General features: G+C 44.3%; 2 protein-coding genes and 1 pseudogene across 5 annotated transcripts in view; 1 reads left to right on the top strand and 2 right to left on the bottom strand.

Annotated features, from left to right (window-relative positions):
* Positions 1-1,632: 1,632 nt before the first annotated feature.
* zdhhc20b (zDHHC palmitoyltransferase 20b) lies at positions 1,633-10,225 on the bottom strand. Of its 3 annotated transcripts, none has more exons than XR_001322458.2 (14): positions 10,065-10,225; positions 9,411-9,437; positions 9,191-9,285; positions 8,842-8,962; positions 8,638-8,707; positions 8,482-8,514; positions 8,252-8,372; positions 7,493-7,528; positions 7,136-7,268; positions 6,535-6,661; positions 5,399-5,488; positions 5,182-5,282; positions 5,030-5,099; positions 1,633-4,935 (listed from the first exon to the last, which is right to left on the bottom strand). XR_001322458.2 is itself a non-coding variant. In XM_014157262.2 (14 exons), exons 1-13 carry the CDS (start codon positions 10,180-10,182, stop codon positions 5,034-5,036), a joined length of 1,116 nt encoding a protein of 371 aa, XP_014012737.1. In that variant the 5' UTR covers positions 10,183-10,225; the 3' UTR covers positions 1,633-4,935; positions 5,030-5,033. The 3 variants fall into 3 exon arrangements, 2 of the variants coding, with proteins under 2 accessions (XP_014012737.1, XP_014012738.1); XM_014157262.2 differs by having other exon boundaries at positions 5,030-5,077; XM_014157263.2 differs by lacking the exon at positions 7,493-7,528 and having other exon boundaries at positions 5,030-5,077; positions 10,065-10,224.
* Positions 10,226-16,149: 5,924 nt separating this feature from the next.
* LOC123729046 (arylamine N-acetyltransferase, pineal gland isozyme NAT-10-like) lies at positions 16,150-17,083 on the top strand (annotated as a pseudogene).
* Positions 17,042-23,663, bottom strand: part of LOC106578456 (E3 ubiquitin-protein ligase MARCHF6) — a 25,590-nt gene continuing 18,968 nt past the window's right edge. For both annotated transcript variants that reach the window (XM_014157265.2, XM_014157264.2), the window contains exons 19-26: positions 21,386-21,602; positions 21,205-21,274; positions 19,185-19,366; positions 18,858-18,992; positions 18,680-18,769; positions 17,870-18,002; positions 17,648-17,783; positions 17,042-17,426 (exon numbers count right to left, since the gene is read on the bottom strand). In XM_014157265.2, the coding sequence (XP_014012740.2) occupies positions 17,339-17,426; positions 17,648-17,783; positions 17,870-18,002; positions 18,680-18,769; positions 18,858-18,992; positions 19,185-19,366; positions 21,205-21,274; positions 21,386-21,602 (1,051 nt within the window). In that variant the 3' untranslated portion in view covers positions 17,042-17,338. The remainder of the gene's footprint in view (positions 17,427-17,647; positions 17,784-17,869; positions 18,003-18,679; positions 18,770-18,857; positions 18,993-19,184; positions 19,367-21,204; positions 21,275-21,385; positions 21,603-23,663) is intronic.

Below are 23,663 nucleotides of genomic sequence, written 5' to 3'. Positions count from 1 at the left end.
CCATATGAGTGACAGCTAGCAAGATGCACATGATGCACACACAACAGAGCGAGAGAAAGAGAGCAATGACGTGGTGCACATATGTAATTTAGGCAATTTTTGGGGACCACTTTTGGCTCGTGAGTGTTGCTTTCAGAACTACTGGCTAAAGTATACAAAAGTACCAGAGAATTCCAATGTCTTTAGAGCAGTGTTAAAAAACTCTAGAGCACCAGAAAACTGCTATGTGCAGTTTTCTAGTAGTATGTGAATTACGTGCTGTAAAAGAAAATGACTACTTTGCCATGTTACAGTGTATTCAGACCCTTTGACTTTCTCCACATTACAGCCTTATTCTAAAATGTATTTAAAAAAAGTTTTCCTTCATCAATCTACACACAATAATGACAAAGCAAAAACAGGTCAAGATTTTACATAAGTATTCAGACCCTTTACTCAGTACTTTGATGAAGCACCTTTGGCAGCGATTACAGCCTCGAGTCTTCTTGGCTATGACACTACAAGCTTGGCACACCTGTATTTGGGGGGTTTCTCCCATTCTTCTCTGAAGATCCTCTCAAGCTCTGTCAGGTTGGATAGGGAGCTTCGCTGCACAGCTATTTTCAGGTCTCGCCATAGATGTTCGATCGGGTTCAAGTCCGGGCTCCGTTCATCTTTGCCTCGATCCTGACTAGTCTCCCAGTCTCTGACACTGAAAAACATCCCCATAGCATGATAATGCCAACGCCATGCTTCACCGTAGGGATGGTGGCAGGTTTCCTCCAGACGTGACGCTTGGCATTCAGGCCAAAGAGTTCAATCTTGGTTTCATCAGACCAGATAATCTTGTTTTTCATGGTCTGAGCGTCCTTTACATGCCTTTTGGCAAACTCCAGGCAGGCTGTCATGTGTCTTTTACTGAGGAGTGGCTTCAGTCTGGCCACTCTACCATAAAGGCCTGATTGGTGGAATGCTGCAGGGATTGTTGTCCTTCTGGAAGGTTCTCTCATCTCCACAGAGAAACTCTAGAACTTTGTCAGAGTGACCATTGGGTCACCTCCTTGACCAAGGCCTTCTCCCCCGATTGCTCAGTTTGGCCGGGTGGCCAACTCTAGGAAGAGTCTTGGGGGTTCCAAACATTTTCCATTTAAGAATGATTGAGGACTTCAATTGCTGCAGATATTTTTTGGTACCCTTCCCCAGATCTGTGCCTCGAGACAATCCTGTCTCAGAGCTCTACGGCCAATTCCTTCAACCTCATGGCTTGGTTTTTGCTCTGACATGCAGTCAACTGTGGGACCTTATATAGACAGGTGTGTGCCTTTCCAAATCATGTCCAAGCAATTGAATTTACCACAGGTGGACTCCAATCTAGTTGTAGAAACATCTCAAGGATGATCATTGGAAACAGGATGCAGATGAGCTCAATATTGAGTCTCATAGCAAAGGGTCTGAATCCTTATGTAAATAAGGTATTTGTTTTTTTATTTATGTGCAAAAAATTATACAAACTTGTTTTCACATTGACATTACCAGGTATTGAGTGTAAATTGATGAGGGGGGAAAAATTGTTAACTTATTTTAGAATAAGGCTGTGAAGTAAAATGTAGAAAAGGGTCTGAATACTTTCCAGAAGAGAATGGAGTCAGCCTAGAGGTTTTAAAAAACATTTATTGTTATTTTTTTCACGTTAATAGAGGCATGTACTTCATTCACAAAATAGGAACAGGAAAAATTAAAATCAGACAAGAAAAATAGATAGGCTGACACCTTTTTTTTTTTACATTATCAATATATATATATATTACACACAGTACACTTTGTAAAACATGACATTGAAAAAAAGTATAGATCAAAGCTTGCAATAAGCAGAGTACAAATACATCTGCACTGTACATGCAGAAGACACATGGGTGTGGGTTAGTCAAATCATCCGCCCTAAAATATGACAAGAATGATCTGAATCTTCCTCCGTTTTGACAGGAGTCACTATTGTGGATTCAGGTATAATGGCGGGAACGGTTGATGGAGTCTTGTAGGGTCAAACTAAATGGATCTAGTTGTATAAATAATATGGCTGTTTTAACACCACAACCTCCCATCTATCCCCATAAACACATTTACAGCTGAGCTCCATGCTGAGCATTAGCCACATGTTATTTACACAGACTTGGATCAAAATCTAATGTAAAGGCCACGTATGTTTAATGAAGTGTATTCTCCCAGAATTAAAACAGAGCACTCCAATTAAAGTCAAACAACTAGCTCTTAGTCTCTGGGTCAAGTAGTTCAGAGTGTAGCTGTAAGTAAATCTATTAGGTAGAAAAAAGAGTGGCCATATGAAAAGAAACTGCATTTTAATTATGGGTTCTAGAACACAATGTGTAGAACACAGGGATAACTATTCAGAGATCCAGCAGAGTGAATTTATAAACCTTGGCCGGTAGCAACCTGACCTCAGTATAACCAAGGTCACCATTCTGAGTGAAATAATCCTGTCTCGGGTTCATTGGCTTATGAGGGAGGAGCTAAACAAACAATGACCGTCGCCAGGGTCAGGAGTTCAAACTAGAATGAAAGAACAACTAGAGGAGGTTCAAAAGGCCACACACTCAAAGGCCTCATTCCAAATTGGATCCCTTGCCCTTCAACCAAGAGCACTTGTCGAGATGCAAAAGGACTGGAGAGGTATAAGCAATATGGTGGTAGCTTTTCACCATATTGCTTATACCTGTCCAATCGTTCCAGAATTACACAAGAACCTAGAGGTAGGGGTTCCATAACTGTATAAAATATCATCATTATGCTTCTTTATTACATTCAGAACTTAAACCACAATACGCAATGACACACACCCCTAGGCCTACTACTAACATACCCCACACCTCTGGTCTGTAAACTTGTACATTGCTATGGCCAGGAGGAATCTACGGGGGATGTCCTATATCAATACCTTTATAACGGTTGTCTTCACGTTTGACTTCAACTGAGGATAAAACTGTAAAGTTTTGAAACGCTTTTCCATTTATCTAAAACCAGTTGAGGAAAATATGCCCCCCCCCCGCAGATTCTGTCCACCCCCGTCTCTGACACCTTCCAATCACAGCTGTTTTGACACATGGACACACTACACCACCACCTCACAGTTCACACAAACTGAGCCCCGAACACTTTCACATCACAGGGAATCTTACTGCATATGAAACATACTGGTCCACTTTAGACCTAAACTGTGAGGCACCTCGTTTTGGAGGAACAACAAGTACTGTACAACAGAAGGTCGCTAGACAGCTGAGAGTACTGCAGGGTGGCCAAACCTCAACAGGTAGGCACTGGGCACATATGGGTAAACCTTAAAAACATCAAGTCACAACGATAAGCAATTTAATTTGGTTTCCATGACACAGGCCAATGACGTGAGAGCAGAGATGTATCAAGCATAGAACTAGAATGACTAGAATACTAAAATGGACATTCCCATTCAATGGTCTATGATTCTAATTCTATGGCATCAGGTGTTGTAAACACTCCCAGTTCAGAGGTCAGAGCAGCTGATGGTCAGCCCTTTATTTGGCAATGAATGGTGACCTCGGGCTGATCTCAAATCACAGCCTATTCCCCATATAACACACAAGTTTAACCACAAACCCTACGTGGCTCTGGTCAAAAGTACACTATATGGAGAAATAGGGTGTAATTTCAGACACAGCCTTCGTAAAAGGGGATGTTCAAGGTTGTAGTCTCTGATGCGTTAAAATAATCATTGATCGACGTGTAATAACTTGACCATGAGCTAGAACTTGTTGAGGAGGAGCTTGAGGCTATACTGTATACTCTCACTTAACATACCCTTCAGCAGCTTGTGAATGAATGTAAACCAAACTATCAATCCATCCATCAACTAACATCTGAAGCTGATCCTTCTAGGCTGTTAGTTACAGCAAGCACCTGCCTGCACGCACGCACACACACCCTCTCTCTCTCTCTCTCTGTCCTAACAAATCTGCCTACATACCACACCCATGCAGGCACTCCCTCTTTCCCTCTCTTCACAAATCTGACTACACACACACACACACACACACACACACACCCACCCACCCACCCACTCAAGGACACAGCTTTCTTAATCTGTTTTTGGACATGAAGAATGCAGCACATGATGGAAATTAAAACTTAATCTTGAGAGTGCAAATGCGCCATGTTGTGTGATGACATGATCAAAACCCAGTTGGAGACCCCCCATTTCACTTTAAAATTGGTTTAGTCCAGCATCCCCTCCAATGGGTCTTCTTTGTATAGTCCAGGTTGTCTTTTAGGCACCCCTTGTAACATCCATCAATGGTACAAACCAAACACCCCTAAATTATTTGTAAACAAAATTTGGTTTCTTCCATGTAGTTTTATCAGTCTTGGTGATATCTTCCAGCTTCATAGCATCCGTTTTATAAACGTTGGGTGAAAAATCTGTACAAAATGATTATGTCCCAGTACTTCCCAGCTCAGATTTAGTCTTCCCCCAGTCCAGGTCCTTCCTCAGCCCTGGTCCATTTAACACCCAGTCTGTCAGCTTTTGGCACAGGCATTCTCCATTCTGAAGTGTGAAGACTGATTACTATTCCTGCCATCATCAAGTGATGCTGAGATCCATTAACAGTCCTGGGTGGACAATCGGGTCACAGTCAACTAAAATAAAAATATATGTTTACAGTAGGCTGTGCGTGGTTCTTCTGTGCAACTGCATAAATAGTTGTGTGTGTGTGTAACTTTCTGATGATTAAAAGACGAGGCTATATCTATGGTGATGCGTGAAAGGAGTCCGTTTCCATGGTTATGCTGAGTGTGACATTTTCGGAACTACAGGGACGCGTTGGGAGACTGTTTCCATGGTGCCAAAAAATAAAAATAAAACGGTGGTATACTTAAGGCATCATATTAGATGGCTGGTTTCTTCTCCTGAGAAGAGAGAGACAGAGAGATACATTTAGTTGATTTATTCTAGCCTCATAGAAGACAGATGTAGTCAGGGGCAGAACTCTGGTTGGCTCACCTTGTTATGACTCCCTCTCCATGATGATTGTGATGGTCTCACTCCCAGCTGTAACACACAGGTCAGAGGTCTTTATGACCAAAACTATCCATTAGCTACCATCAATACCATTCAGAGCAGAACCTACAGACCAATTGTGAGCGGATACCTACTGTCATTCTCCAGGTGTTCTGTGACGTTGTTGGCATGCTGCTCGTTGCCAAGGAGATGGTTCTGAGACTCGCTGAGAGGACTGGCCGGAACGTCTTCAATACTGGGAAGAAGATAATCCATTTAAAAACATCCGATTGATAATGCATTACCAAACATGTTTAGATTATATATCAATGTTTGTTGGCATTGATTGACCTATTGATCATATTTTATTACCTTTTATTGGCCTCTGGCTGCAAGCTGACTGTGGGCTGTTCTGGGTCAATGTTGACAAGCCGTGATGGGAACGTCAGTCCATCACCCTGACTGTATCACAACACATCACTCAGTATCACATCACACAGTATCACATCACACAGTATCACATCACACAGTACCACATCACTCAGTATCACATCACACAGTATCACATCACACAGTACCACATCACATCACTCAGTATCACATCACACAGTATCACATCACACAGTATCACATCACTCAGTATCACATCACACAGTATCACATCACACAGTATCACATCACACAGTATCACATCACACAGTATCACATCACACAGTACCACATCACACAGTATCACATCACACAGTACCACATCACACAGTATCACATCACATCACTCAGTATCACATCACACAGTATCACATCACACAGTATCACAACACACAGTACCACATCACACAGTACCACATCACACAGTATCACATCACATCACTCAGTATCACATCACACAGTATCACATCACACAGTATCACATCACACAGTATCACAACACACAGTATCACAACACACAGTATCACAACACATCACTCAGTATCACATCACACAGTATCACAACACACAGTATCACATCACATCACACAGTATCACATCACATCACACAGTATCACAACACACAGTATCACATCACACAGTATCACAACACACAGTATCACATCACACAGTATCACATCACACAGTATCACAACACACAGTATCACAACACACAGTATCACAACACACAGTATCACAACACACAGTATCACATCACACAGTATCACATCACACAGTATCACAACACACAGTATCACAACACACAGTATCACAACACACAGTATCACAACACACAGTATCACAACACACAGTATCACAACACACAGTATCACAACACACAGTATCACAACACACAGTATCACAACACACAGTATCACAACACACAGTATCACATCACACAGTATCACATCACACAGTATCACATCACACAGTATCACAACACACAGTATCACATCACACAGTGAGAGAGGAGAAAGAAGATAAGAGAAACTCTGGGTTAGAGACTGGAACTCTGGGTTAGAGACATCCCTCACACTAACCTGGTGAAGATGGGTAGCAGCCAGAACTTCTTCTCGTCTCCAAACACCTGGGCGATGTTCTTCCCAAAGCCCAGAGAGAAACCGTTCTTATCAGAACCTGTCCTGAACACTGGAGCCCTGAACGCCTCTGAGGGAGGGAGAGAGGGGAGGTAGAGGGAGAGGGAGAGAGAGGGGAGGTAGAGGGAGAGAGAGGGGGAGGTAGAGGGAGAGAGAGGGGAGGTAGAGGTAGATAGATGGTGAGTGAGAGAAAGAGGGGGGGAGAGGGTGAGTGAGTGAGCGTCTGAGGAGCGAGTGAGTGTATGTGTGTGTGTTGAGGGACTGTGCGTGAGTTATTTCTATTTTAACCTTTACTTAACTTGGCAAGTAAAGTTAAGAACAAATTATTATTTACAATGACGGCCTACCCCAGCCAAACCCGGACGACGCTAGGCCAATTGTGTGCCGCCCTATGGGACTTCCAATCCCGGCCGGTTGTGATATAGCCTGGAATCGAACCAGGGTCTGTAGTGACGTCGCTAGCATTGAGATGCAGTGCCTTAGACCGCTGCGCCACTTGGGAGCCCTTAAAAAAGGAGTGCGTGTGGGACTGTGTGTGTGTTACCTATGGTGGACCTGTTCTTCCCTACGAGCCACAGGTGGTAGCTGAAGAGGGAGAGAATGCTGATGCAGAACATGGCCGCCACAAAAAAGAGAAACAAGACATGGAATTTGGCGTGAGTGTCTGGCAGCTCATTCTGGGGAGGAGAGGAGGAGAAGAGAAAAAGAGAGAGAGGGAGAGTCAATGTCAAAAACCACATGGAGGGAGGGGTGGGGGTGAGAGAGAGGGGGAGAGGCGGGGTGCTTTGATAACCATGTCAACACAACAAAACACAGCACACACACGACGCCATCACATAACATCCACAGGTGCACTTCATGCCCTGCAACAGCTACACTAAGGCTCTGGAGGCTGGGTTACCTTGGGGCAGTTCTCTGCCGATTTCCTCCGGCAAAGCTTTAGTACAAACAGAGACAAGACTGTTAGACACAAGAAGAGGTCAGACGGAGGGAGGGAAAGGTAGAGATTGAGGGGGAGGTGGTGAAGTGTTGGAAAAGGGTTCAGGGATCAAATAGGAGTCACCTGGGGTGAAAGAAAACGAGGTGGAAGAAAGAGAGGTGTGTTAAAAGAGGACAGAGGAGCAGGCAGAGTCAGGGCTGGTGAGATGACATGGACAGGAGGACATGGTAGAAATGAACAGAGGGAGAGGAGTGGGGTAGACAGAACAGAGAACAATAATAATGTCTGTGTGAGGGAAAGAGGGGGGTCAGAGGGAGAGCAAAATGTGAAAAGCTGGGAGGGAGGCCAACTAAGAAAACAAGGAGCAGAAGGTGGGAAGAGGAAGGACAAAAGAAAGAAAGCAAGCTGCATAACAGTGAAGCAGTACAGCTGTGAGGCTGAGGTGAGGTGTTACGCAGCAGGATGTGGGACAATCCAAGCGGTTACAACAAACACAAATAGTAGCATTTAACACACACACACACTCACTCACCACACACCACTGTCATCCACACACAGACTGTAGCATTTCATACACTATCTTACATGTGGGAAAAAGCACGCACACACACCAACATCTGCAGCACTGAATGAATGTATGGGTGGGTGGGAAATAACAAGACCAAAGCAGTGGATGCCAGAACAGATGCAGGCTGCAGTGAATGTGAGACCATTACTCACTGTCCAGAACTTGATGAAATACTGCAGTACGGTGGCTGCAATGAACAAACAGTACACCAGAGAGTAGCACAGGAACAGAATAAAGAACTTGTAGTTGGAGAATCCCACACAGTTGTTCACCCTGAGAGAGAGAGAGAGAGAGAGAGAAAGTAAGTTGAGTTATGATCAGACTTCCTCTGAACATTAGAATACTATGATCTACTGTGGATGTGAGGAAACAGACAACATACCAGGGGCAATGATGGTCCATCTTCAGCACACACCTAATACATGGAAGAAGAGAGAAGAGAAAGAAGAATGAAAAAAACTAACATTCTGAATCAGGCCATTCAACAGGAAAAGCAAGACGAAGAGAGAGGAGAGGAGACAGGAAATAGCAGACTCACATGTCGCAGGCAGAACAGTGGTGGCAGCGGTCTGGTTTAATCACCTGACACCGGTCACAGTAGCGGATCGCTGTACACAACACATCAATCCAACTGATAAGCTACACACTCAACGGCCAGGGCTGGATCAATCAACTGGGAGAGAGGCACAGACAGACTCACACACAAACATAGATACACAAGAAAAGACAGATAGAGACAGACCTCCAGCCCCGGTGCGTGTGTAGAGGGGCAGGTTAGCAGCAGCCCTCCACAGGATCTCCTGCTGCGACTCTGGTCTCTCCTCCTTCACATACTGCTCCTTCTCTGCCTTAGGCAAGCAGAACTAACAGGAGAGAAAGATGGCAGCGAGAGAGAGAGAGAGAGAGAGAGAGAGAGGAGACATAAACAAAACAGACACAGGAAAATAACTTCAATTATGGTTAGTCCCTTAGCAACATTGTCCATCCACCTGTGTCATTGGAATAAATCTACTCATAGACATCTATCCAGTGGAGCTGTGAGTTACAGCATTGTGGATGTTTCAGGGCAGGTATCTAAAAAGGCAGGGTACCTCTTTGGAGGGGTTGGCTGGCCTGGTGAAGATGGTCTTCCAGTAGGACCACACAAACATGACGAAGGACAGATGGAAGAACACCATGTAGATGACTGTAAGAGACACAGACAGAGTCAGAGAGTCAGAGACACATTCACACCTGGCTTCAACATAGCAGGTGTTCAGTAAAAGCCAATCAAACAGTAGAAATCAATCCCATCCAATAGCCACTACTTACTCTTTTCTGCTATGCTGGGGATGGTGACTGCAGGGCGGAAGGAGATAAAATAAATGTCAAGTTTGCATCTGGTGTATGTTGTGGGTGTCAGACATACTGTATGCAGCTAGCAACAACAAGACACATTCCTGTGGACATTGTTGAATGGCTCATTATTTTTCTTGCATTCCTGGCAAGCTTTCACCTGTCCAGTTCTTGGCCATCAATGCACAGGAAGGAGAGGGCAGCCACGCCCACTTGAAACGAATAATAAGCATTCTCTATCTTTGCTTCTTCGTCTTTTACTTAGGTACATTGTTGCAGGTAGAAAATAATGTGAACAGTTCTCTACATCTGTCAAGATGTCGACAGAATAACAGATAACTGAGGTTGGTAGGCTATCGTTGTACTAATGTATGATAGCTTTTAATGAAGTGCTAAAATTGAACAGTTTAATTCGCTAGCTCGCTAACGGGTAGCTAACAGAGACAGATTATTTGGCTAGCTATAGCGCTACATTGGCAGGATCAAACTAGCTAACTAGCCAAGCCTTTGTTATCTAGCAGCAGTCGCTCCATTCACTTCCTGTGACCAGCTAACGTTAGCTAGCTAGCACAAATATCAACCATAAGACAACGACACTCGCAGTGAAAAGCATTTTTTTGTGATACTTACAAATGCAGAGCTCTACGACGTACGCATAGTAAGACCAACATACGACTAGGGCGATAAAAATCACAGGTATCCAAGCTAAGCCCCGTTGACAGCATCTCAATACGTGGGTGGGCGCCATCTTTACTCTTCCACCAAACCGAAGGGAGTGTTTGCGTGACGTCACGTACCAAACTCCCATGTGCAATTCCCTTCGTCTCCCGGTAGAGTGCGCAAGTGTCCCACACTTGCAAGTGTAGTCCTATTAGCAAAGCTGGCCTGTACAGCCAACTAGTTGTTTTCCCGCCCCTAAAGTGGGGCTGTAGTGGAGCAGGTTGAGAGCTTCAAGTTCCTTGGTGTCCACATCAACAATAAACTATCGTGGCCCAAACACAACAAGACAGTCATGAAGAGGGCACGTCAAAGCCTATTCCCCTCAGGAGACTTGGCATGGGTCCTCAGACCCTCAAAAAGTTCTACAGCTGCACCATCGAGAGCATCCTGACTGATTGCATCACTGCCTGGTATGGCAACTGCTCGGTCTCCGACTTCAAGGCACTGCGGAGGGTAGTGCGTACGGCCCAGTACCTCACTGGGGCCAAGTTTCCTGCCATCCAGGACCTCTATACCAGGCGGTGTCAGAGGAAGGCCCTAAAAATTGTCAAAGACTCCAGCCATAGACTGTTCTCTCTGCTACCGCACGGCAAGCGATACCGGAGCGCCAAGTCAAGGTCCAAAAGGCTTCTTAACAGATCCTACCCCAAGCGATAAGAATCCTGAACAGCTAATCAAAATGCTACCCAGACTATTTGTATTGTCCACCCTCCCCCTCCCACTCTTTTACGATGCTGCTACTCTTTGTTTACTATCTATGCATAGTCACTTTAATAACTCTACCTACATGTACATATTACCTCAATTACCTTGACTAACCGGTGCCCCCGCACATTTACTCTGTACCGGTACCCCCTGTATATAGCCTCGCTATTGTTATTTTACTGCTGCTCTAATTATTTGTTACTTTTATTTTTTTACTTAACACTAATTTTTCTTAAAACTTCATTGTTGGTTAAGGGCTTGTAAGTAAGCATTTCACGGTAAGGTCTACACCTGTTGTATACGGAGCATGTGACAAATACATTTGATTTGATTTCAACAGAGCGACAAATGTTTATTTTATTGTAGGCTATATCATTCGATTAAATGGCTTCTTATGGTAGTTGTATCTATATTTAAGTGACTGCAGAAGTGTGTGTGCCTGTATGTGTGTTTTACAAGCAGGAACATTACTGAACCTGCCATGAGTACCCCTATTATTTTCTGATTCCTAAAAAGTAAGTTCTATTCACTCACTGTAATACGCTTTGGATTACAGTTAAATTATATGACAATATCCCTTTTATTGCAAAAAGTAATAACTTTCTCCATGTAGCCTACCTACAGTTGAAGTTGGAAGTTTACATACACCATAGCCAAATACATTTAAACTCAGTTTTTCACAATTCCTGACATTTAATCCTAGTAAAAATTCCCTATTTTAGGTCAGTTAGGATCACCACTTTATTTTAAGAATGTGAAATGTCAGAATAATAGTAGAGAGAATGATTTATTTCAGCTTTTATTTCTTTCATCACATTCCCAGTGGGTCAGAAGTTTACATACACTCAATTAGTATTTTGTAGCATTGCCTTTAAATTGTTTAACTTGGGTCAAATGTTTCGGGTAGCCTTCTACAAGCTTCCCACAACAAGTTGGGTGAATTTTGGCCCATTCCTCCTGACAGAGTAACTTAGTCAGGTTTGTAGGTCTCCTTGCTCGCACACGCTTTTTCAGTTCTGCCCACAAATTTTCTATAGGATTGAGGTCAGGGCTTTGTGATGGCCACTCCAATACCTTGACTTTGTTGTCCTTAAGCCATTTTGCCACAACTTTGGAAGTATGCTTGAGGTCATTGTCCATTTGGAAGACCCATTTGCGACCAAGCTTTAACTTCCTGACTGATGTCTTGGGATGTTGCTTCAATATAGCCACATAATTTTCCATCCTCATGATGCCATCAATTTTATGAAGTGCACTAGTCCCTCCTGCAGCAAAGCACCCCCACAACATGATGCTGCCACCCCCGTGCTTCACGGTTGGGATGGTGTTCTTCGGCTTGCAAGCCTCCCCCTTTTTTTTTCTAAGGTCTTGGCTGATTTCTTTTGATTTTCCCATGATGTCAAGCAAAGAGGCACTGAGTTTTAAGGTAGGCCTTGAAATACATCCACAGGTACACCTCCAATTGACTCAAATTATGTCAATTAGACTATCAGAAGCTTCTAACGCCATGACATAATTTTCTGGAATTTTCCAAGCTGTTTAAAGGCACAGTCAACTTAGTGTATGTAAACTTCTGACCAACTGGAATTGTGATACAGTGAAATAATCTGTCCGTAAACAATTGTTGGAAAAATGACTTGTGTCATGCACAATGTAGATGTCCTACCCGACTTGCCAAAACTATAGTTTGTTAACAAGAAATTTGTGGAGTGGTTGAAAAATGAGTTTTAATGACTCCAACATAAGTGTATGTAAACCTCCGACTTCAACTGTACATAATGTCCTGAAATGCACTTTTCACATTCGTCGTCAGAGACATGCCATCATCCTATAAAGGCCTTCATGGGGAGGTTGTCTACTCATTGAAGGCCGAACTGAGCAGATCTACGGGATTACAAGCAAAGCCCAAGCTACTTTCAACTTTGTCTCAAACTGGGCTTCAACCCACTCCACGCCTGCTGATGCTCCAGGATGGCACCATGAGACTGAACCTCTACAACTGGATCCTGGACTTCCTGATGGGCCGGCCCCAGGTGGTAAGGGTAGGCAACAACACCCCTGGCTCGTTGAACCTCAACACAGGGGCCCCTCAGGGGTGTGTGCTTCGTCCCCTCCTGTACCCCCTGTTCACCCACAACTGCATGGCCATGCACAACTCCAACACCATCATCAAGTTTGCTGACGGCACGATGGTGGTAGGCCTGATTACAGACGGCGATGAGACAGCCTATATGGAGGTGTTCAGAGACTTAGCAGTGGGGTGCCAGTACAACAACCTCTCCATAAACATCAGTAAGACCAAGAGCTGATTGTGAGCTATCGGAGAAAGAGGGGTGAGCACGCCCCCATCCACATCAACAGGGCTGTAGTGGAGCGGGTCGAGAGCTTCAAGTTCCTTAGAATCCACATCACTAAGGTGTCATGACTGGCCTATGAGGACCAGGTTACAGTGGATCCGCTCTGCAGAGATATCTCTCCCGCAGAGGGGGAGAGGGTTGAAGGTGGGGGTTTTATGACGCCTAGTTTGGGTGTCTGGAATGTCTTTGTGCCTTATGAAGAGTTTACAACCCTGAACTAGAACATCAAATAAATGGACTCTGGGACATTATATTTCATCATCTGAATGGGTGGGAATAATGATGGATGGAATATGAAAATTAATGTTTATTTTACGATGTTATTAAAAGTTAAATGAAGACTTTATAACGAAAACATTGTAACTTGAAGAGTTTTCATAATGTGTATATGATGTTTACATACTTTACGTTGTGTAGAAAATATACAGATTAAAGAGAATGTTTTTGTGACGATAAGACACCCTAGGGAACCCAGAGAGCATGTCATAAAGATGGAAATGCCCCTTTTTACCTGAGGGTATAAAGCATGTGAGTTCAGAATTAACATACTAGACTAGAAGACCAGGCGCTGCAGCCAAGGTTTACGATTAGTCACGACCCCGAAACGCAACACGAGGTTGAAGAAGACAAAGGAACCTCTTAACAATCAATGCTACGGTTGAGTAGCTGTCTTAAGTACTGTATCTAAGAAGGTGAATTCAAGCAAGCAGTTATTCTCTTCAAGTCATCGTTTGTCTACACTGCTCTCATTTCCATGCTGGAATCATCTACACAGCTGATTAGCAGTCCTGAGAAGACCACTCTTACAGAACGAGTGCAAGGAAACAGACACCTAAGAGAAAGGACATTGTGACATCTTGTGGACAATCAGAGACTTACACCCGAGGACGAAAGACCAGGCCATCCGAAGATATCCAACAGAGACCTTCTACACGTAAATACATGCATTACACTTCTTACCCATAAAAGCGGCAGTTCGGGGGAAGGTACTAGGGCTAAACAAAGCATGGTTTACAAATGTATCCAAGTGTAGCTTTTCTCTCTTGCTCTCTCTCTCTCTCTTTATTTAAATCTCCATCTTGTGTAACATGTGTCATATTGTGTTGGTCCGCTAGGGACCTGTTGTCATTGTATTAAGTTCTAATCAATAACCTAGACTGTGTGTGTATGTGTATCTTATGTTATCATTTAGCTTGTAAGTAAATAAAAAATCAACTCAATTTGTGTGGTACGGAATGATTAGTGAGACCCGGGTTTGTGCAGATTTAAAGGAATATGTGACGTTCAGAATAACGCTGATATGAGGAAATGATTGACTGCTATGATATCGAGATTCTGGTATATTTTTGAGTTAATTTGGGAAACGGTAACTCATTAAACAAACGTTTCCCATGGTGCCCGAAGTTACTAATGAGTTAATTGTTACGTGATTAATTTAATGTCCTTAAAACAAGTCAAAATGAGGCTCAGTAGTGTGTGTGGCCTCCACACTGGAATCATGGGGAGCTCCCTACAATGCCTGGGCATGCTCCTGATGAGGTGGCGGATGGTCTCCTGAGGGATCTCCTCCCAGACCTGGACTAAAGCATCTGCCAACTCCTGGACAGTCTGTGGTGCAACGGGACGTTGGTGGATGGAGCGAGACATGATGTCCTAGATGTGCTCAATTGGATTCAGGTCTGGGGAACGGGCCAGTCCAGGCGGGCCATTCCATAGCATCAATGCCTTCCTCTTGCAGGAACTGCTGACACACTGAAGCCACATGAGGTCTAGCATTGTCTTGCATTAGGAGGAACCCAGGGCCAACCGCACCAGCATATGGTCTCACAAAGGGTCTGAGGATCTCATCTCGGTACCTAATGGCAGTCATGCTACCTCTGGCGAGCACATGGAGGGCTGTGCGGCCCCCCAAAGAAATGCCACCCCACACCATGACTGACCCACCGCCAAACCGGTCATGCTGGAGGATGTTGCAGGCAGCAGAACGTTCTCCACGGCGTCTCCAGACTCTGTCACGTCTGTCACATGTGCTCAGTGTGAACCTGCTTTCATCTGTGAAGAGCACAGGGCGCCAGTGGCGAATTTGCCAATCTTAGTGTTCTCTGGCAAATGCCAAACGTCCTGCACGGTGTTGGGCTGTAAGCACAACCCCCACCTGTGGACGTCGGGCCCTCATACCACCCTCATGGAGTTTGTTTCTGACCGTTTGAGCAGACACATGCACATTTGTGGCCTGCTGGAGGTAATTTTGCAGGGCTCTGGCAGTGCTCCTCCTGCTCCTCCTTGCACAAAGGCGGAGGTAGCGGTCCTGCTGCTGGGTTGTTGCCCTCCTACGGCCTCCTCCACGTCTCCTGATGTACTGGCCTGTCTCCTGGTAGCGCCTCCATGCTCTGGACACTACGCTGACAGACACAGCAAACCTTCTTGCCACAGCTCGCATTGATGTGCCATCCTGGATGAGCTGCACTACCTGAGCCACTTGTGTGGGTTGTAGACTCTGTCTCATGCTACCACTAGAGTGAAAGCACCGCTAGCATTCAAAAGTGACCAAAACATCAGCCAGGAAGCATAAGAACTGAGAAGTGGTCTGTGGTCACCACCTGCCGAACCACTCCTTTATTGGGGGTGTCTTGCTAATTGCCTATAATTTCCACCTGTTGTCTATTCCATTTGCACAACAGCATGTGAAATTTATTGTCAATCAGTGTTGCTTCCTAAGTGGACAGTTTGATTTCACAGAAGTGTGATTGACTTGGAGTTACATTGTGTTGTTTAAGTGTTCCCTTTATTTTTTTGAGCAGTATATATTTTTCTTAACGGTAGCTTTAGTGTAGATTAACTTCCAGTGTGATGTAATTGGTCAACTATATTTTCAGAGTAGCTTCCCCAACACTGCTAAATGGCCACCACAGCTACTATTCAGTTGAGATTGAATGGACCCTCAGGTAGCATGCTCTTGTTTGAATGTATAAACCACCTCAAAGTAATGATGCATAGAAATGACTTAGATGTTTATTTCACTTTCAGGTTTACAGATGGGACAGCTACAAAGATTATTTTCCAATTGAAAATAAAGGCAAATTGGTTATTTATTGGTCCTTGGTTTAAACCTGTTGTATCACATATACGTGACAAATAGGTCTAAACTTTGATTTGAGTGTGGGAATGTGCGTCTGCTCTCCAGCGTGCACACAGCGGTCACCTGATGACTGTCCCATTCGAGAACCTCACCATCCACAGCGGCGGGCGAGTGCGACTTAAACTCCCGCACCTCTATGATAAAATCGTTAACCACCGCCGCCGAGGGTTCTGCTTTGATAATAACGGGCTGTTCTCCTGGTTCTTGTCAGAAATGGGATTCGATATCCCCATCCTAGCTGGAGAAGTGAGAAACACCATCACATGGTGATATGGCAGAACCCCAGCAGCAGGGCCACAGAGTGTACAGGATCAGACAGGAGGGAGAGATGCCCTTTCTGGAGTGGCAAGATGAAGAGGAGAGAAACTGGGCTCTGGACAGAGCTATACAAGTTCACTCTGGATACAAAACACAGAGAAGACTTCATAGAGAAGTGTGGCTACCATCAGAGCTCCCCAAGCTCCATCTTCTGTAAGTCTCTCTGCTCCATCCTGAATCCCAACAGGAGGCTCACCTACATGGCCCACAGACTCATCACCACCCAGTTCCCCTCAAAGGAAGGACGGAACGTAACTAAAACCACCAGAGAGCTGACAGATGAGATACGTGACATACTAAAGGAGAAGTTTTGAAATGTGCTGGAATCTCCACTTATTCCAAAAGATGAAGCTATCACACCACTCCCATTATGTAAAAACATTTTTTTAATGTACAATTTTATAACATGACAATCAACAGGACACAAACAGGAAGCAAATTGTCAGTTTGATTTCATAAATACACTTTAAGATGTACAATGGTCATTGCATTAATTCAAGTCTTTTACATTTCAGACAACCGAGTCTGCGTCCAAAGTATTTACACATGTACAAATCTCGGGTTGCAATTAACCAAAGCAAGGCATGAACACCACTGAGAGAACGAGAGAGGGAGGGAGAACACGAGAAGGGTCGTTTCCAAAAGCGTTGACCTCACAAACATGACTACTCGGGGATAGGGTTAGGGGGCGGGACAGAGCTGGCACCCCTCGCCTTGCGTTCATAGTTGACAAGCCGCTGGCCAACCAGGTACCTGCAGGAAGGCAGAGAGGGAACAGGGGAGAAGAGTCATGTCAATCACAATACTAGAGCACTTACATAGTTTGTCAAGCTGATCAAGACCTTGAATAATTAAATCAGGTGTGGTAGTGCTGGGCCGAAACAAAACCCTGCATACGCTGAAGCTCCCCAGGACCAGGGTTGTACTATCCCTGAATGAACAGGCCAGATATGGAGATAAGGGTGGGTGGTTACTTGTCATTCTTGATGTGTTCGTAAAGGCGTTTGAACTGTCGTATCTGGAAGGAGAGGATGCCGATGATGGACACCACCATCAGGAGGAATGGGTAGATCCTCCTCTGTATCAGAATCTGCATCTCCGGAGTTACACCTGACACACAAGGAGGGGTACAGTGTTATTAGCGCGTGCGCACACACACACACACACACACACACACACACACACACACGACTGACCTACGGTAGGTACGACCCCGGCTGCTATGACGTAGGGGACACACAGGGACAGCAGCAGCACTGAGATGACAGGGGCAGCCAGCTTACGGATAATGAAATGGAGGTCAATGTTCCTGATGCCGTTAGCATACACCTGACAGGAGGAGAGGTGGCAATGTTATCCCTCACTGCTCACTTCACACAGTATCAAAAGGTTAAAAGCTATATTGATCATGTAGAGGGAATGGACATGTCTCATTGGTTTCCACAGGTTCAATTACAGTCACAATGTAAGCTGGGTAAACAGTGTGAGATTGAGAATTCTAATTCTATTAGGTTAAGACAGTGTTGTCTTTTTTTAGGAACTCAGTCTGGCTTTCAAATTACTCTTAAATTGTAAATGGTAGAATGCAATTTTTAAATTGGGTAGTGCATCGGTTGTCCTCGTCGTGTCAGTCATTGCATACCTTAGAGCTATTTAGAAATGTCCAGATCAACTAGCCCATGTCAGATAATGTTTTTAAGCCCATAGATTTTGTTATAATGTTTGAGTCACTCAAATATCACATGAATAGACATTAGACATGTCAAAATGTATAGAACTGGAAGAAAATTAGCTTTAAAACTACAAAATGTTCTCTGCACCCCATGACAAAATGTTTAGAATGGCAGGAAATAAGCTTTTTCTCTCTGCCAACAAGAGGGGTGTGAACAGCTTGAGTCATGAACAGTGCTTGTGCCCATAGAAATAGAGGGGGGGGGGTTGGATGTTCCCCAAAGCTGGAAGGAACCCTGGGTTAAGGAATAATGACGTGGTGTAAGGTAACACACCTGTTCAATGACAGACTTCAGCCACCACTGGGGACCCATGAGGGTGATGGCAGCGATGATTTTGGCATGGAGCACCCCCAGAGCCCAGTCCTACACACACACACACTACAATGAGTCTTACGCTTTAAAATACAGTGATCACTACTATTGCATTGTAGCTCTCTAACACACTCAGTACCTGCCAGGGGTAGAAGAGAGGTGTCTGGTCCAAAGGAACGCGTAGCGGAGCAACGATGACCAGCTCAAACAGCAGGCCCAGCAGTAGAGGAATAACACCTGCCACCAGCAATGCTACTACCAGGGTCTTCAGAATCTACACAAACCCACACACAGAATTAAAGGCACGAGATGATCGGATGTTGAAATATTACATAAAGTTTCATGGCATGGACATCTTGGCCTTGGACACACAACCACATAAAGGTATCCATCCAGCCACCTTCATAACTAGTACAGCCTACTATATCTTTGTCCACATACAGTTCCAGCAGAGAGTTGGTCTTACCATGAGGGTCCACTCCTGGACTTTGATCATGATGATGGTGCGTCCCTGGGGCATCCAGGCCAAAAGCACGGTGGCACCGCGGATGGACAGCCAGCACACGTACAGACCACATGCTGCTGTATACAGCTCATGGATCTTAGAGCTACCCGTCCAGAACGACATCAGCCAACGGCCCGCAAAAACTACAGTACACAGATAGGCTTTAGCTACTTATGAAACAGATATACAGTGTATTCACAAAGTATTCAGACCCCTTGACTATTCACATTGTTACGTTACAGCCTTATTCTAAAATGGTATGTGTTTTTGAAATATCACATTTACATAAGTATTCAGACCCTTTACCCAGTACTTTGTTGAAGCACCTTTGGCAGCGATTACAGCCTCGAGTCTTCTTGGGTATGATGCTACAAGCTTGGCACACCTATATTTGAGGAGTTTCTCCCATTCTTCTCTGCAGATCCTCTTAAGCTCTGTCAGGTTGGATGGGGAGTGTCGCTGCACAGCTATTTTCAGGTCTCTACAGAGATGTTAGATCGGGTTCAAGTCCGGGCTCTGGCTGGGCCACTCAAGGACATTCAGAGACTTGTCCCGAAGCCACTCCTGCATTGTCTTGGCTGTGTGCTTAGGGTTGTTGTCCTGTTGGAAGGTGAACCTTCGCCCCAGTCTGAGGTCCTGAGTACTCTGGAGCAGGTTTTCATCAAGGATCTCTCTGTACTTTGCTCCGTTCATCTTTGTCTTGATCCTGACTAGTCTCCCAGTCTCTGCTGCTGAAAAACATCCCCACAGCACGATGCTGCCAACACCATGCTTCACCATAGGGATGGTGCCAGGTTTCCTCCAGATGTGACACTTGGCATTCAGGCCAAACAGTTCAGTCTTGGTTTCATCAGACCAGAGAAACTTGTTTCTCATGGTCTGAGAATCTTTAGGTGCTTTTTGGCAAACTCCAAGCGGGCTGTCATGTGCCTTTTACTGAGAAGTGGCTTCCATCTGGCCACTCTACCATCAAGGCCTGATTGGTGGCGTGCTGCAGATATTGTTGTCCTTCTGGAAAGTTCTCCCATCTCCACAGAGGAACTCTAAAGCTCTGTCAGAGTGACCATCGGGTTCTTGGTCACCTCCCTGACCAAGGCCCTTCTCCCCCGATTGCTCAGTTTGGCCGGGCTAGCTGGCTAGCTCTAGGAAGTCTTGGTGTACTTGGGGACCTTCAACGCTGCAGAAATGTTTTGGTTCCCTTCCCCAGATCTGTGCCTCGACACAATCCTGTCTTGGAGCTCTACGGACAATTCCTTCGACCTCATAGCTTGGTTTTTGCTCTGACATGCACTGTCAACTGTGGAACCTTATATAGACAGGTGTGTGCTTTTCCAAATCATGTCCAATCAATTTAATTTACCACAGGTAGACTCCAATCAAGTTGTAGTCTCAAGGATGATCAATGGAAACAGGATGCACCTGAGCTCAAATTTCGAGTCTCATAGCAAAGGGTCTGAATACTTATGTAAATAAAGTATCTGTTTTTTAGTTGTAATACAATTGCTAACATTTCTAAAAAAATTTTTTTGCTTTCTCATTATGGGGTAGTGTGTGTAGATTGATGGGGAAGAAAATGTATTTTAATCAATTTTAGAATAAGGCTGTAATGTAACAAAATGTGGAAAAAGTCAAGGGGTCTGAATACTTACCAAATGACCTATCATGTAAATATTTATTCTAGACATTCAGGGTAGAAAAAAAGGTATACAATACATTTCCTACAGCTAGAGATGAATCAATTATACTCATTTTATTTAAATTAGGAAACATGTCAAGTGTGACAGCTAGCCTTGTGGTTAGGAGCGTTGGGCCAGTAACTGAAAGGTCGCTGGTTCGAATCCCCGAGCCGACTAGGTGAATAATCTGTCTATGTGCCCCTGAGCAAAGCACTTATCCCTAATTGCTCCTGTAAGTCGCTTTGGATAAGAGCGTCTGCTAAAAATGAATCAATAAATGGAGCGTGTCCATGACCATGTCTCACCTGGTAACGTCAGACACACCAGGCTGGCCACCAGCAGAGTGACACACATAAAGCCTATCAGCAAGACGATCTACAGACAGGAGGAAAGAGACATATTATAGGGGGGGGGGGGGAACTTCTCCTGAAGTGGTAGGGCTGGAAGCCTCTAGGTCCACCTGCTGTAATGTGTAGTGTAACTCACCCTAAAGGGGAAGCGTAGAGGGCGTTGGTAGGGTTGGAAGCCTATAGGTCCACCCTGCTGTAATATGGCCTGATGGGCTGCATGAAGCCCCTCCCCCACAACATGGGCGGGGTTGTTGTTATGGTGACCGGGAGCAGGGTTGTTGTTGTTGTTGTTGTTGACAGGCTGGTTGGCCTCATTGTCTTCCTGTTCACCCAGCAGGTAAGAGTGGAGGTCTCTTGAAGGGGGGGAGGGAGGAGGACAAGAGAGGGAAATGAGGAGAGGGGTAGGTGTGGGGGGGAGACGGACAGGAGAGTGGGATGGGGAAGGAGGTAGAGAGTTAATAAATATATACTTAATAAATATACTGTTTGGGAGTGTGTGTATATAAGTGTGAATAAGCAGTGCAGGGATCATCAACTAGATTCAGCCGCTGGCCGATTCTTTCTTGAGCGGATGGTCAGGGTGCCAGAACATGTAGACTGCAAATTGAACACAAGAAGCCCAAACAGACATAATATTTTACTAAAACATTATTTCAAACCTTGCTTACATTTGTATACGGTCACAGTGCCTTCGGAAAGTATTCAGACCCATTTACTTTTTCCACATTTTGTTACAGCCTTATTCTAAAATGTATATATATATATTTTTTTTAAATGTCCGCATCAATCTACACACGATACCCCATAATGACAACACAAAAACAGGTTTAGGCCTTTTTGCTAATTAGTCAAAAAAAATAAAAAACGGAAATATCACATTAACATAAGTACCGTAATTTCCGGACTATTGAGCGCACCTGAATATAAGCCGCACCCACTGAATTTAAAAAAAAGTATTATTTTGAACATAAATAACCCGCACATGTCTATAAGCCGCAGGTGCCTACCGGTACATTGAAACAAATGAAGTTTACACAGGCTTTAACGAAACACGGCTTGTAACAAAAATAAATAGGCTTTAATGAAGCACGGCTTGTAACAAAAATAAATAGGCTTTAACGAAACACGGCTTGTAACAAAAATAAATAGGCTTTAACGAAACACGGCTTGTAACAAAAATAAATAGGCTTTAACGAAACACGCTTACAAATGCTTTCGTAACAAAAATAAATAGGCTTTAACGAAATAATGGCTTTAACGAAACACGGCTTGTAACAAAAAATACAAAATTAGCAGTAAACAGTAGCCTACCAAGAAAGTCATTGGTCACCATCTTCCTTCTCCTGTGCACTGAAACCATCTCCTTCGGTATCGGAGTTGAATAGCCTCAGAATTGCTTCATCTGATATTGGATCGTTTTCATTGTCGCTCTCGTCACTTTCATCCGGAGGCAAATCCCCCGCTGAGCCCTCTTCAACACGCAGCAGTCCAGCCTTTCGAAACCCGTTGATGATAGTGGATTTTTTGACAATGCTCTACGCTGTCTGGACCCACTGGCAGACTTGACCATAAGTTGCTCTTCGCATGCGGCCCGTTTTAGTGAAGGATTTCTCCCCACTTGTCATCCAAGCCTCCCGCTGAACACGGAGCGCCACCTTAAATGCACGATTTACACTGATGTCGAGTGGCTGCAAATACTTTGTTGTGCCCCCAGGAATCAGGGTGACAAAATGACTACCGTAATCAGAATGATGGGAAGTTTGAGAGCGCTCGATTTAATCTAAACAGTAAACAAAAATAGTTGTTTGACCTTAACCCGTTCGGCAATTTCATTGGTCTAATGAAAGCTTCATGCCGGCAAAAAAACTGAGCACGTCACAGAATGTGTTTTTTTGGAGAAAAAAAATTGAAAGCGGGAAAAATCCATATATTAGCCGCGTCATTGTTTAAGCCACAACATTCAAAGCCTGGGAAAAAAGTTGCGGCTTATAGTCCGGAAATTACGGTATTCAGATCCTTTACTCAGTACTTTATTGAAGCACAAACATACAAACCTTTGGCAGGCCAACAAGTTCAATCTTGATTTCATCAGACCAGAGAATCTTGTTTCTCATGTTCTGAGAGTCTTTAGGTGACTTTTGGCAAACTCCAAGCGGGCTGTCATGTGCCTTTTACTGAGGAGTGGCTTCAGTCTGGCCACTCTACCATAAAGGTCTGATTGGTGGAGTGCTGCATAGATAGTTGTCCTTCTGGAAAGTTCTCCCATCTCCAGAGGAACCCTAGAGCTCTGTCAGAGTGACCATCGGGCAGTGGTGTAAAAAGTACCCAATTGCCATACTTGAGTAAAATATACCTTAATAAAAAATGAATCTAGTAAAAATGAAAGTCACCCAGTAAAATACTACTGGAGTAAA

This window comes from Salmo salar, chromosome ssa19 (assembly GCF_905237065.1).
Source record: "Salmo salar chromosome ssa19, Ssal_v3.1, whole genome shotgun sequence".
Lineage (NCBI taxonomy): Eukaryota > Metazoa > Chordata > Actinopteri > Salmoniformes > Salmonidae > Salmo > Salmo salar.
Note: the sequence above shows the minus strand (reverse complement) of the source record. Positions and strands in the feature narration are given on the sequence as shown.

What these genes read in the sequence shown, in the direction of transcription:
- zdhhc20b (XM_014157262.2), bottom strand. Translation starts at nt 10,182, where the DNA reads ATGGCGCCCACCCACGTATTGAGATGCTGTCAACGGGGCTTAGCTTGG. An exon ending in CAGCCAACCCCTCCAAAGAG is followed by an intron (nt 8,963 to 9,190) that starts GTACCCTGCCTT and finishes CTCTCCTGTTAG; the next exon opens with TTCTGCTTGCCTAAGGCAGA. An exon ending in CTGCTACCCATCTTCACCAG is followed by an intron (nt 5,489 to 6,534) that starts GTTAGTGTGAGG and finishes GTTGTGATACAG; the next exon opens with TCAGGGTGATGGACTGACGT.